Source organism: Astatotilapia calliptera, chromosome 18 (genome assembly GCF_900246225.1).
Source record: "Astatotilapia calliptera chromosome 18, fAstCal1.2, whole genome shotgun sequence".
Classification (NCBI taxonomy): domain Eukaryota; kingdom Metazoa; phylum Chordata; class Actinopteri; order Cichliformes; family Cichlidae; genus Astatotilapia; species Astatotilapia calliptera.
Window position 1 is genome coordinate 2,321,024 of NC_039319.1, and position 13,678 is coordinate 2,334,701.

General features: G+C 41.5%; 1 protein-coding gene across 1 annotated transcript; it reads left to right on the forward strand.

Moving 5' to 3' along the window:
* Positions 1-5,919: 5,919 nt before the first annotated feature.
* On the forward strand, positions 5,920-13,071 carry LOC113010309 (immunoglobulin lambda-1 light chain-like). The gene is made up of 5 exons (XM_026149339.1): positions 5,920-6,000; positions 6,093-6,416; positions 10,869-10,916; positions 12,391-12,716; positions 12,778-13,071. The coding sequence occupies exons 1-5, from the start codon at positions 5,958-5,960 to the stop codon at positions 13,054-13,056; spliced, it is 1,020 nt and encodes a 339-aa protein (XP_026005124.1). The 5' UTR covers positions 5,920-5,957; the 3' UTR covers positions 13,057-13,071.
* The last annotated feature ends 607 nt before the right edge of the window (positions 13,072-13,678 follow it).

Consider the following 13,678-nt stretch of genomic DNA (forward strand, 5'->3'; position numbering starts at 1 on the left):
TTTTAAACAGTATCATTAAAAATAATTCTGATAACAAAGTTATCCTCATTATTTTATTGACAGTGGCAATATAATGAAAAACACTGCTGATGTGATCAACAGCTTTAATCATTAATTTGTAAATATTGGACCAAATCTGGCAGAACAACTTCTGCCATCTGTAGACTTTTAGTGAAAGCCTGAGTGATACGAACCCTAACTCGATGTTCGTCACAGCAGTGGAGGAAAAAGAAATAACTGACAATGTAAATGTGTGGAAATATAAAACATCAACTGATTGTAATGATATTGACATGAAAATCATCAAGAAGGTCATTGAAGGAACCACTAACATACATCTGCAACTTATCATTTCCGACTGGAAAAGTTTCAAACAAAATTAAAATGGCTAAAGTTGTGCCGCTGAATAAAACTGAGGATAGACACCACTTCACAAATTACAGGCCTGTTTCTTTACTACCAAGATCAACATCACTGGCATCAATCGAATCAATCGAGGAGATTACAAATGCTACAGATCAGAAACGGTATGCAGCTGCACTATTTCTGGATCTCAAGAAAGCATTTGATACAATCAATCATGACAGATTAATTAATAAACAGGGACCAGAGGAGTTGTACTGAAGTTTCAATTCAAATTCAGATTGAGGCAGTGTGCGGTTGTGAGCAGCAGGTGGCAGCAGAGTAAACAGTAACATATTTGCTGACAAAGGAGGCCGATGAAGGCTGAGTCCAGAATCACTCACTAATTATGAAATGGTGGAACACACATGGAGTTCCCATTTAACAGTGATGTTCAATATATAGTGAGTGTTATTCTTAGAACAACTTTTTGTGATTATGTGTAGATTTTTGTTTATTAGTAAGATAAATATTAGATTTCCTGACAACAGTGACGTCGTGGAAAGTTAATCTTTTTATGCACCAGTTTAAGTAAGAATTTAACTGTGATTCAGTGTCTGAGCTGTAAGCTGTGAGCTCATGAGCAAAACTAAAAAAAAAAAAACACTTTGGGACAATACTGTGGTTATTGCTCGTTACAGATCAACACAGGGTAATCATTCTGGTCACCAGCTTGGTCAAACCTGCCATGGGATGGTAGCCAATGTAGTTGTTGGCTGACTTGCCAAAAATGCTGTTTATTTGCCAAAGGCAAACGTGTTTTGTCTCGTCAGACTTCATCCAGTCCAATAAACGACAAAGTCAACAGCAGAATAAGCTGTTATAAGAAAGTTATATATTTAAAAACCTCTCTGGTTACTCTGGTATGAATAACTCTGAATCACTTCATGGTAAATAACACTATCTGCAAAACACTGAAGGAATTCCAGATGACAAGTTTGTAGTTCACCATACAAGTGACGACCTTTGACCTTCACCAGGTTTTATTTAATTGTGTCAGAGAAACTCAAACGTGCTCTTCATGTAGCTGAGTACATCAAGCGTTTAAAACAGAAGCTGTGCAGGTCTGAGATCAGCAGCTCTCTGAAACACCAAACTGAGGTCCTGTTAATGCTGATCTATAGTGACACAGTTACAGGGGTGAGTAATCCTTTTGTTTTTTTGTCTTTAACTTTATCAATAAAACAGCTGCAGCTTTCACTACAGCACGTGTGGTACTTTAACCTTTGCACTGTTTCCATCAGTTCATTTTGCAGTTAACATGTGAACATGTTGGATGATCTGTCTGCTGTCACTGGTGGTGCTGAGGTCTGAATCTGAGGGCAGCTCCTGTAATCACAAAGAGAACAGAACCATCACAAACTCAAATATAAAGTTTATCTCTTAAATCATGTGGAGACTGAAAACATGCTGTTGTTTGCACATGTTTAATATTCAGCTCTGCACATGAGCTGAAGCAGGATGCAGCCTGTTGCATTTACAGTATAATACTTGTGATAAAAGTACAGTAATGATAATTAGTGACTGAGCAGCTCGGGGCGTTTCTCTTGTTTTCTTTTGTCAGGGTAAATCCATTCACCTGCACAGATTAGCTAAACTAACTTTACAAAACAAGTTTCCCCGACAGCCGAGTGCTCATCTTAGCTAGCTAGGTCTCAGGACTTAGCTTAGGTAGTTATGGATTAGTTTACAAACACATTTAACTTACCGAAAAATAGTAATGTGCGGATCGATCCTGAAATATCGATTCCTCTGATACCAATCTAGAATCGATTCTCACAACAAATAAAACACTGAAAAAGCCAAACAATAACATTCTTAAGTTATCAGAGTGACTTATATATCATGTTTAACCTGAGTAGTGAAAGCCCGCGGGGGTTTGAAGACGATGTGTCGGCTCAGATGTTTGAAGTTCACACAGCTACATTCTCACCTGAAAATATGTTAAAAAAATTTTTGCGACCCAGAAAGAGAAATAAGAGTGATATTAAAACTAAGTCGCTGCCGCCGTTGTTGGAAACCAGAATTGGCTGGGCCGCGCTATGAATTCTGCGATATGGTTTTTCTATTTTGTTGTCCGGGTGGACAATCGGGAGAAATTCGGGAGAATGGTGGCTCCGGGAGATTTTCGGGAGGGGCACTGAAATTCGGTATTCTCCTGGAAAAATCGGGAGGGTTGGCATGTATGGTTGTGGCAACATCACTAACCTTGTCAAACACCTCAGAGTAAATCATATCACAGAATATGATGAGCCTATGTTGAGACGAACTGAAGAGGAGGAGAGGGACAGGTGCTGCTAGGGCGAGACAGACGTCTCTCACGGAGTCCTTTAGTGCTGCAGGCAGGCAAGCTGTTCAAATAGCGCACAACTTCAGTTTTTTTATTTCTATATGATGAACTCTGCATTATTAAGTGATAAGAACAAGTAATCCTGTAATCATTATGATGCTATAATTTGAGATACAATAAATAAAATAAGTTTTTGTACAAAGTATGGGTATCGGATCAGTATCGTTGATACCACCCTGAATATTACTTGGTATCGGATCGGAAAGAAAATCAGTGGTATCGCACATCACTACCGAAAAAGTGCAGCGCGGCCTCGGGTCCTTCTGTCGGGTAGTCCAGTTTACTGAAGAACACCTCAGGCTGTCAGGTTAAAACACTCGGTCGTGTTTTCGAAGCGTAAACGCTGGCCCTCCTCTCAGAGCCTACGCTCTATCTGCTATTCCCGAACAGAGATACGCAAGTTTCTCCGTGACTGCAGCTGTCAGTCAAAGCTGTCATGATGACGTTTCACCCCAATTTAACATCGCCGCGGTAGGAATTAGAATCATTAGAATTAGAATCTGACCCCAGTCCCATCCGCTAACATGGAGGAGGCGGGGTTTATGACCTCGATAGAAACGTTTTGGCTTCATTTTTGGGGAGCTGTCGCGTCGTCCATGTTATCTACTGTAATTTGTCTGTAGAGCTGGTCTATGGGGTTAACAGCACAGGAGCCCTTTTGAACGAAGCTGTGTTGGACTGGGAACAGGAGCTTGCATCGCTCCAGGACCTCTTTGGGGAACTGGTCGTGTATACTAAAGTCTGTTTCTTTCGGCTCCCTTCATTGAGCTGGGTCACATTCTCAGTTAGAGACTTGACAAAGTCCCTTAGTGAGTGAGCCTCTGGATGTTGGCAAATTCCTTAGTCGGTGGTGTTGTTCTGGGGGAGATGCTGGGTGACTTCTCCTAGAAGACAGCATCTTGTTCTTGGCTGGGGAAGAGGAACTCAGGCCTTCTTAATGACTAGTGTTGAAACACCAGTCACTGTATTCCTGGAGAGCATATAAATTCTTCTTGCTGTTCTCCAGGGTTTCGGAAATGATTAATGCAGATGTGTGTTGTCCGTCAATTGTTTGGTGTAATTTAAGCTTTAAAAAGTGCTTGTTTAATTTGTTTAATGTTGAGCTTTCTGAGCCATGTCTCCAGCCTCTGACCTCACCTACAGCATTTCGGCTTCTGGTTTAAATCACTAGAACAGGCTTTAAGGAGTGATACATTTATGGTCAATATGTACGGAGGAAGACAAAAGAAAACTAAAGTGGTGCTTTAAAGTGTGTGTGTGTGTGTGTGTGTGGGGGGGGGGGGGGGTCTATCCCAGGGGACATAGGGTGAGATGTTGCAGCGCATATTTGTTCACCTGTACTTTGAAGATAGCTGCTCGTCTGTCCCTCAGCGTACTTTTTTGATTTGGAGCATGTTAACATGTAGACCTACAAAAGGTGCGTGCTTTATATTATTATATTTATGTTTTTGTGCGGCCACTGTGCTTAATCGAAACCAGTTTCCTGTCCATCAAATTTGGGCACCCGTCTGTGCTTTTTGTAGGAGAAATCTTTTTCATTTTACTTTACAAAGGCAAGTGCAACGCAACTTAGTGATGAACTGTCTTTGTTGATTATGCACTAACTTATGTTAATGGTAAATGCCATGTAATTTCTCTAATTTTGTGTTGTGGTTTGTGATGGCTGCCAAGCTGTGAGTCTGCCTTCATTTTGTTGCCATGCCAACTGCTGTTTTTTTTGAAAATGTAGCTGCCGTGTAAAGTTTGATTATTTTATTCAGCATTACTGTTCATATTTGTTTTTGTTTGTCCACCTTTCATTCAAATATGATTTTTGGTAAATTGACTGGTTCCCTTATAGCCCTGTTCTACTCGACCTGAGCACTCAAAGCTCTTTATAAAACATGCTTCATTCACCCAAGCACTTTTTTCTACTTAAGAGCTTTCTATCTAAAATCACACATAATTATATTCAGATATACGCATCGGAGAGCTCAGATATCGAGGATATTGGGCATGACAAATATCCTGGAACAGCCAGTGATTGAACCATGAACCTTCCGACTGGTATATTTCTCGGTCTACCAACAGCTACAGCTACCACCGTTTTGGGCTCTATATCTACAAACGGTAAGTGAGCTTTTTATTTATTTATTTTTAATTTTTTTATTCTATGTTTGTGGGTTCTTGTTGTTAGGTCTTGTTAAAGATCTAATCATCTTGCACAATGACAATCATATTAATTCACAATTCTGTAACACATGTGTTGCCAAGTGGCTTTAACTGCACTTAAACCCAATGTAAAATCAGGTGCCAGTGTCTCCTTTGGTATGTGACACATGGCTGGTTAAATGAAAACAATCTATGATGTTGATAAAACCAAAGTGGTCAGAGTCATCGGCTATGTGAATGTTAAAATCCCCAACTATACGCTGTGTGTCCGTTAAAGGCTGATGATGCACCACAGCACAATAAAAAGGATTCTTATTCCTGACTTTAATCAGCTGTTCGCCTTCACTGAACTGCAACACTTCGTTGATACAGAGTGTGCAGAGGATGGAAGTCATTTTCTAATAAGATTTTAAAGTCAGAGGAGTGAGGCATGTATGTGTGAACATGTAAATGTGGATATAAACATAAATGTGAAGTTCTTGATGATAAATCGTGTCTTTATTCAGATTTGATTTCTTTTTTGGGTGTCATGAGTGTAGAGTTATACAAGTAATTGAAGCGTGGTTTAAATAAATTAGCAAACACAAAGAAATATCATCCTGTGGTATAACACGGGAATTACAGAGAGTTGTTAGACAAAAATCGAGCTTAATCAGGAATGTGGAGAGGAGCAGAATTTTATTTGGTTACAGAGTTTTGAGCGCAATTAAAAAAGATGCAGTAGAGCATTTTAGGTCTGTAATAATTAAAAAAAAAATCAAGTTCGTGTTTTAGTAAATACCTAAATGTTTGTAAATTATGCCACCCAGATGGTGTTTACATGCTGTGGTATTCAACACAAGATGATCAAACCACAGCAGCTTTGGCTGAGCTGTCAGTCAGGAGCGGTACGTTCCTCTGTGGACTGCAGGGGCTGATGGGAGCTTTGAAGAACTGCTGCATATCAGCGGAGGGGGAAGACCCGTCTGATCTCACAGCTCATCCTTGTTTGGCCTCAGCTGCATCAGAGCGCCACTTCTCCCCAGGTTCACCAGAGGAAACACCACTGCACAAAATGCTTTTCCTCCCAGCTGCTGCTCTGTGCTGTCTGTGTTCAGGTGAGTGTTTCCAGCCAATCAGGAGCCAACAAAGTCAACCTGTAACAAACACTGTCACACTAACCTTCATCTATCTGTCTGTGTCTCTACAGCACTGGTTACCATGGCAGCACAGATGATTCAGGAGGATTTAACATTGACCAGGAGAGTTGGAGAAAGTGTCTCCTTCAGCTGTGGAGATGATGAATGTGACTATACTGGTTTGATCTGGTACCAGAAGAAAGATACTGAACCATTTAGGCTAGTTCTTGTCGTGGATACTGATGATGGTAGAGTTGAGTCAAGTTCTAATCATTCCCAGAAAGATGATTTTTCAGTTGAGATTAAACAGAACAGATACCAGTTGAAGATAGAGAAAGTTAAACTTGAGCATTCGGCCACTTATTACTGTGCCTGTTGGAAGGACGCACCCCACAGTGAGAAATGATGCCTGCAGCCTGAGCAAAAACCAAAGCATACAGAGATGTCAATCAGAGTTTGTGACAGGAAGAGAGCAGTAAACCACAGCCCAGGTGTATGTATTTCTTCACAATCACAACCATACTGAGGCTGTCCTGCTCCAGAAATGGAAAGCCGTTTCTTTGTTGTTGCTGTTGTTTCAAGCAGCTATTACAATCTTACGTATCTTTTTCAATTAGAGCTACAAGTTGGTTGTGTTACTAAATAGGGAAAGGAATGTGTGTTGGCAAAACTGATTGATTGAGAGCAAAGCTCTCAATTTACTGGCCGATCTACATCCCTGCCCTCACCTATGGTTACGAGCTGTGGGTAGTGGCTAAAAGAAGGAGATCGCGGATACAAGCGGTGGAAATTAGCTTCCTCCGAAGGTTGAATGGCATCTCCCTTAGAGATAGGGCGAGAGGTTCAGCCATTTGGGTGGGGCTCAGAGTAGAGCCGCTGCTCTTCCACATCGAAAGGAGCCAGCTGAGGTGTTTCGGGGATCTGACAAGGATGCCTCCTGGGCTCCTCTTGGGTGAGGTGTTCTGGGCCTGTCCCACCGGGAGGAGGTCCTGGGGCAGACCCAGGACATGTTGGAAAGATTATATCTCTCAGCTGGACTGGGAACGCCTGGGTGTTCCCCTGGATAAGCTGGAGGAGGTGGCTGGGGAGAGGAAGGTCTGGGCTTCTCTGCTTGGGCTGCTGCCCCCACAACCTGGCCCCGGTTAAAGCAGAGGAAAATAAACGGATGGATGAATGTGTGTTTGCATCTTAACCCTTAGGTACTTTTCATATTCAATTTTCTTAGTATGGTGGGGGCCTGTATTGACTGAGGCCCAAGATTCCCTCTCAGATGTCTTCAACAAATACTGAACTCCTAGAATATTACAAAGCGGCAACCAATGGGCCGTGGAGCTGGGAGAACTTCTTTTTGTACTTTTAGGTTTTACACCACACGTTTTTGGAGCAAAAACATGGGTTATCATACACCATTATGCACTGTTTACCTAAGACAAACACGAACCATAAAGATTTAACTAAATTTGATTAAATTCAGCCTGAAAACTGATGTAGAGATTACTGATAGGGCAGAAATGTTTAGAGATAGTAGTAGTGGCCCATGTAGGGACTTCTGCTTTTAATGAGCAAAGCTGATACGATGAATAATTTCAGGTCTTCTGTTTTCTTCTACTAGGTTCCTTGACTGCAATGCAGTCTGTGGATAAACTGCAAGAAAAGAACAAGGATGTAGACAAGAAATGGAGAATGTGTGAGCTGTGGAGAAGGATCTAGAAAAAAGACTGAGAATAGAACTGTGCTACTGTCCGGCAGTACTAAAAGTGAGATTGTCTGAAGTAGGATAAAAAGAGATACTCAGGGGAGATCAAAGACAAGTTTAAAAACACATCACAGGCAGCACTTGGTAATGAAGCTTTTGCTTCCCCATGATTGCTTGTCATATTGAAGTGATGGTAGATGTTCTGTGGATCTGACAGAATTGAGCTCATTGCTTACACTTTATTTATCGGCATCTTTAAAGGTCCTCAAGGTCACCTTACATCAGTGCAACAAAATAAAAACATAAGGTAAACAAAAAATTAAAAAAAAAAGCATAAAGGCTAAAAAAGGTAAAAATAGACTAAGACAGTCATGATGAAGAATATGCAATTCTGAATAGATGGGTTTTAAGACATGATTTAAAAGTAGAGCAAGAGTCTGAAGTCTGGAGATCTGGAGGACCTTAACAGTCATGATGTTATAATGTCTGAAAGCCAGCTGTCCAAAAACAGCCCAGCGGCTAACAGCTGAAGCTAATAGCTGACAGTAAATATGGCCGAACAGGTAACGCAGAGAAACACTTTACCTGGCAGACAATACAGGTTCATAGAGTAAAACAAACTTGTGCAACTATACTAAGCAATAAGTATAGAAAGAGAGCAGCGGCAGCTAAAACGCACCAGCGTTCACTCCCTCCCAGCGTGTCTGACACGAAGTGTTAAGTGTTATCGCCTAAAGTAGATTTGTTCACATTTTTGATTCGTAAGTAAATTCTTGGATTTCTCTTAAATTAACATTCTTATTTTCTAAGTTGTGCCTCTGAAGTCATACAGTAACTCAATATAATAAACAGTAAATGGCCTGTATTTGTATAGCGCTTTACTAGTCCCTAAGGACCCCAAAGCGCTTTACACATTGAGTCATCCACCCATTCACACACTGGTGTGATGGAACAAGCTACATTGTGGGGAGCCCTGGGGCGCACTGACAGAGGCGAGGCTGCTGAACGCTGGCGTCACCCTCTGACCACCACCAGTAGGCAACGGGTGAAGTGTCTTGCCCAAGGACACAACGACCGAGACTGTCCGAGCCGGGGCTCAAATCGGCATCCTTCCGATTACAAGGCGAACTCCCAACTTTTGAGCCACGATCGCCCAAATAAATATAATGCAAACCTTAATATAGTACTGAACATGTTGTTTTAGCCAAAGCTGAAAAATCACATTTTCAGAAATATTCATTATTTGGGGGCCTTTATAGTAATTTATCTAGGGAGCTTGGGAAGAAAAGTGACTGGACTTCTTTAAGTTTGAAGTGCACTGGGATGTCGTACTCGTAGAAGACTCCTGAGTTTTTCACTCCTTATGGAAACGGTTTATCAGCGAAACTCAGGAGAGTCTTCTCCCAGCATGACATCCCAGTTTACTGCCGACCCAGCCATACACTCAGACAGAAACTGGTTCATCCCAAAGACAAAACTCCCAAACACAAACTTAACAACGTGGTGTTTGCTGTACAGTGTAGCGAGGAATGCTCAGACCTCTACATTGGAGAAACCAAACAGCCACTTCATGAACGGATGGCACATGGATTTCATGTCAGAGAGGCCTCAGTCCGTCCGAATTGTTTGCAACATCTCCCGCATCATCAGGCTGAGCCCAGGAGCTCCTCAGGGCCGTGTTCTCAGCCCACTGTTGTTCACCCTCCTGAAACACGACTTCCCTGCCCTGCACAGCTCTAACCACATCATCAAGTTCGCTGACGACACAAACATGGTTGGACTCATCAGCAGCAACGACGAGTCAGCGTACAGAGATGAGGTTCAGCAGCTGGCGTTCTGGTGCAGTGAGAGCAACCTGTCACTGAATGTGGACAAAACCAAGGAGATGACTGTCGACTTCAGGAAGACTGGCTCCACCCATACACCACTCAGCATCCACGGTTCCACGGTAGAGACTGTTAATAGCACCAAGTTCCTGTGAGTTCACATCTCAGACGACCTTACCTGGACCATCAACACCGCCTCCATCACCAAAAAGGCCCAGTAGTGCCTCCCCTTCCTGAGATGCCTAAGGCGGGCCAACCATCCTTGTCCCACGCTCACCATGTTCTACAGGGGCACCATAGAGAGTGTTCTGACCACCTGCATCCCCGTGTGGTTTAGAAACTGAAAAGTTGGCAACCTCAGCCAGCTACATCAGATCGTCACATCAGCTGCTATGATCATCAGAACATCTCTCTCTCGACTACACCTTCCATAAGCGCTGCATCAGCAAGGCCTTCAGCATCGTGCTTGACCCCTCACACCCCTCACATGGGCTTTTCTCCCTCCTCCCGTCCGGCAGATGCTACCCCAGCATCGGGGCCAGATCCTCCAGACTGTGAGACAGCTTTTTCCCGCCAGCCATCAGACTCCTGAACTCTCTACCGGTGTTCAGTGTAAAGTGTATATTTATTCTTACTCTTCCTATATTTATTGTTGTTCTTTTGCACTGCTGTAACTGGAGCCTCATCGTCTCGTCTCGCTATATACTACACTGTATATAGCAGAGAGACAATAAAGTTTACTTTGACGACGATAGAAGAGCCACCCCTACAGGACAAGACTCAGCAGTCCATCTGCATCTAAAGGACAAAGGTCGCATTTCAAGGATACCAATGTTCACATTTTGGACACAGAAGGCAGAAAGAGTGAAATAAACCATCTATGTCCATTGTGAATGACCATCCTTGAACACAGGCGGTGGCCAACAACATCAACAGTCTGCCACCTACAGTACAGTTTTGAGATCCTGTCCCAGGCACCTTAACATCCACTCAAATCTTGCATCACTTGATCGCATGGCAAGGTAGTTTCACATGAAACCTTGGCTCATGTGATAAGGCACATGATCAATAGTGCCAGGTTTTTAATCCTAGTAGGAGGACTTACTTACAACCAGTGCATCCCTGGTTATGGCTAAAAACAGGAGAAGAGACGTGTTGATATAAATATTAGATTGAAAAAAATTTACCTATCCTAGCTGTCATGAAAAACAAGAAAGTGGATGGATGGAAAAATGGCATTCTGGCATCATCTGGACTCTTCCATCTCAGCTGATCATTGAACAGCAGGCAGGTTTTTGTATGAGTGTTTCTCACTGTGGAAGGAGGCTATGATTACGACATCTTCGGCTCTGGAACTAAACTGTATGTAACAGGTAAGATCAAACATTTATTTTCCTCAAATACTTTCTGTTCTTCTGTAAGTAATCGAGAATTAAGAAGAAAATAAAATTAATTCAGTGTTGCAGGAAATTGAGTCCTAAAAGTCCAATCTTAGCTACACAGTGAATATCCTGATCTATAAAATTCAGCTTATTTACTCAGAATCTCCACAGCGTCTTTGTTCTTAAGAGCATTTTTTAAAGGTTAAATATAATTGTGCATATATAGTCTCAAAATTTTAAAGAATGTTAAAAGTAATTTGCATATGCTAATTACTATAATTTTATACATTTGATAGAAAATTGGATTGGCACAAAGTAATTCATATTGGCACGCATGTTGGATGTATAGTAAATGAAAAGTACATGAGAAAAGTTAATCTAATAATGAAAAGCTTTTGTAGAATATGCAAACGGGTTTAATGAGAGTGACATAGCGCACAATTTAAAACTTCCTCTTCAGATTGTTTATTGTTAATCATGTGACCATAGTGGATTATTTCATGTCGGCTGCTATAACAAAGAATTTCCCAAACATGGAATAAAGTGTTTAACTTTTAAAGTTGAAACAAAATGTTTAAAATAGTTATTTACACTTTTTTCTTGGAATGAGACTGAAATATATATTGATCAAAATGTCTGTTGTAAACTATAATAAACATTTTCTAGTAGGATACATTGTTGTAAAGAACATTTATATAACCCGTGATGCAGATAATACAGATGCACGTGTGCTGTGTTCTTTTATGAAAATGTTTTCTTTGTGTTTATTTTTCCTCTGAAAGCAAAACATAAACGGGGGATAAAGTTAAGGCTATATACTAACATCCTTTATTTGTCCCACAAGGGGAAATTTGGTTGTAACAGCAGCCAGAAAAACACAAATACAAACAAACAGCACTTTTTTTTTTAAAACTTATTTACATCATGGACAATAGTTACCAAAAACAGAGTGTACAGTTATTAAAATTAAATAAAATTAAATACAGGTAAGAGGCAAAATGAAACTTGAATGAAGGCTGAAGCATTACAAGACATTCTTGTCTTTATATCTTTAGATAAGTACAGTGCTGAGCATAATCCTGTAATTTTATGTGAAGATAAATATGTTATTTAAATATGTAAAAATCTTATTGAATTCATTCAATTTAATTGTAATTATGTTTTTCCGCAAACTGGTACTTTATAGAAATCTCAAAAAAACAAAAAAAAAGCGAGCAAACACAGTTGCCATTTAACTGTATTTCTGTTTTTAAAAGTGTTTTTCAGTTTCCATGTGATGTTTTTCCATGTAGTTTCCAGATCAGACTGAATCCAGTGTATGTAGTGAACTTTGTGCTGATGAGTAGTTTAGTGATCAGAGTCCATGTAGTTTCCAGGATCAGACTGAATGCAGTGCAGTGCTGGAAGCTGCTGCTGACTGTGTGAATGTGTGTCTGTGCTGCTTGTTGCTGCTGTCAAACTTCAGATGAGCAGGTAGTGAAGCCCGTGGTGAGCGTGTACCCAGCAGCATCCAGAGCCCACCTGGAGGGGAACAGCTCCCTGCTGTGTGTGGCCTCAGCCATGTTTCCTCCTCTGGTCCAGTTCTCCTGGAAAAGACAGAAGAAGAACGGCGGAGAAGCGGAGGAGCTGCCCCCTGCTGAGGGAGAGCAGCTGGAGCTCAGAGAGGCGGGACGCACCATTGCCATCAGGATGGTTGATGGGAGCCATTCTGACACATATAAATACAGCTGCTGGGTGAAGCACGAGGGGGGCACAGTGGAGGCCCAAACACAACAAGGTAATGAAGGCTTGGTGACTGTGTTCAGCAGTGATTCAGCTTCATGTGGAGATGCTGTCAAAGAGAGCAGAGCAGCAGAGGACTGACATTTCTCACTGCAGCTCCAAACATTTGACTCCTTTTCTTTATCCACCCACAGATTATCTTCCTTCTCTTCCTTCTATACACGAGGTGAAGCTGCTCTGCCTGCTGTACACAGTGCTGATAGTGAAGAGTCTGGTGTACTGCTGTGGACTCTCTCTGCTGATGATGCTCACAAACAAGGGAGCGTCCACCAACTGCACACATGCTGACTGCTTTCTGATTGGCATCTTTCACACTCAGATTTCCCCACATGAGCAGGCAGACATATAAATTAAGTTGTGGCTGCTAAAATCCATCCATCTTCTTCCTCCTATTCGGGGCCGAGTCGCAGGGGCAGCAGCTTAAGCAGAGAAGCCCAGACCTCCCTCTCTCCAGTCACCTCCTCCAGCTTGTCCGGAGGAACACCAAGGCGTTCCCAGGCCAGCCGAAAGAGATAATCTCTCCAACGTATCCTGGGTCATGCCCCGGGACCACCTCCCGCTGGGACATGCCTGGTGGTTTGGAGAAATGTTTATCATTTATACCCTTCTTAAATATAACCACCTGAAAGTATAAAATAGATATGCAAATATTAAAACAGTCGTTTTTTTAAAGTGTAAATGTTTCATATGGAGTCTTCTTTCTTTTGTATAAGGTTTTGTTTTTTTTCTCAGTCAGGTATGCAAACTATCAAAACCCTGCAGAAAGACGGGGAACATACGTGTGCTATGATCATTATAGTAAAGAGCTGCTTGGTTTTTTTTAAGGAATGTATATTTTTCTTCTTGACTGATAACACAAGAGGAAAGGTTTTTTTCTTTACATGACATTTGTTGCACTTTGTATATAACGAGAAGGTGGCTTGTTCCCTTTTCCACCAATCCAAATGCAATGTTTTTTGGTAATTTAAAAT

What these genes read in the sequence shown, in the direction of transcription:
- LOC113010309 (XM_026149339.1), top strand. Translation starts at nt 5,958, where the DNA reads ATGCTTTTCCTCCCAGCTGCTGCTCTGTGCTGTCTGTGTTCAG. An exon ending in TCTGTGCTGTCTGTGTTCAG is followed by an intron (nt 6,001 to 6,092) that starts GTGAGTGTTTCC and finishes GTGTCTCTACAG; the next exon opens with CACTGGTTACCATGGCAGCA. An exon ending in AACTAAACTGTATGTAACAG is followed by an intron (nt 10,917 to 12,390) that starts GTAAGATCAAAC and finishes GTCAAACTTCAG; the next exon opens with ATGAGCAGGTAGTGAAGCCC.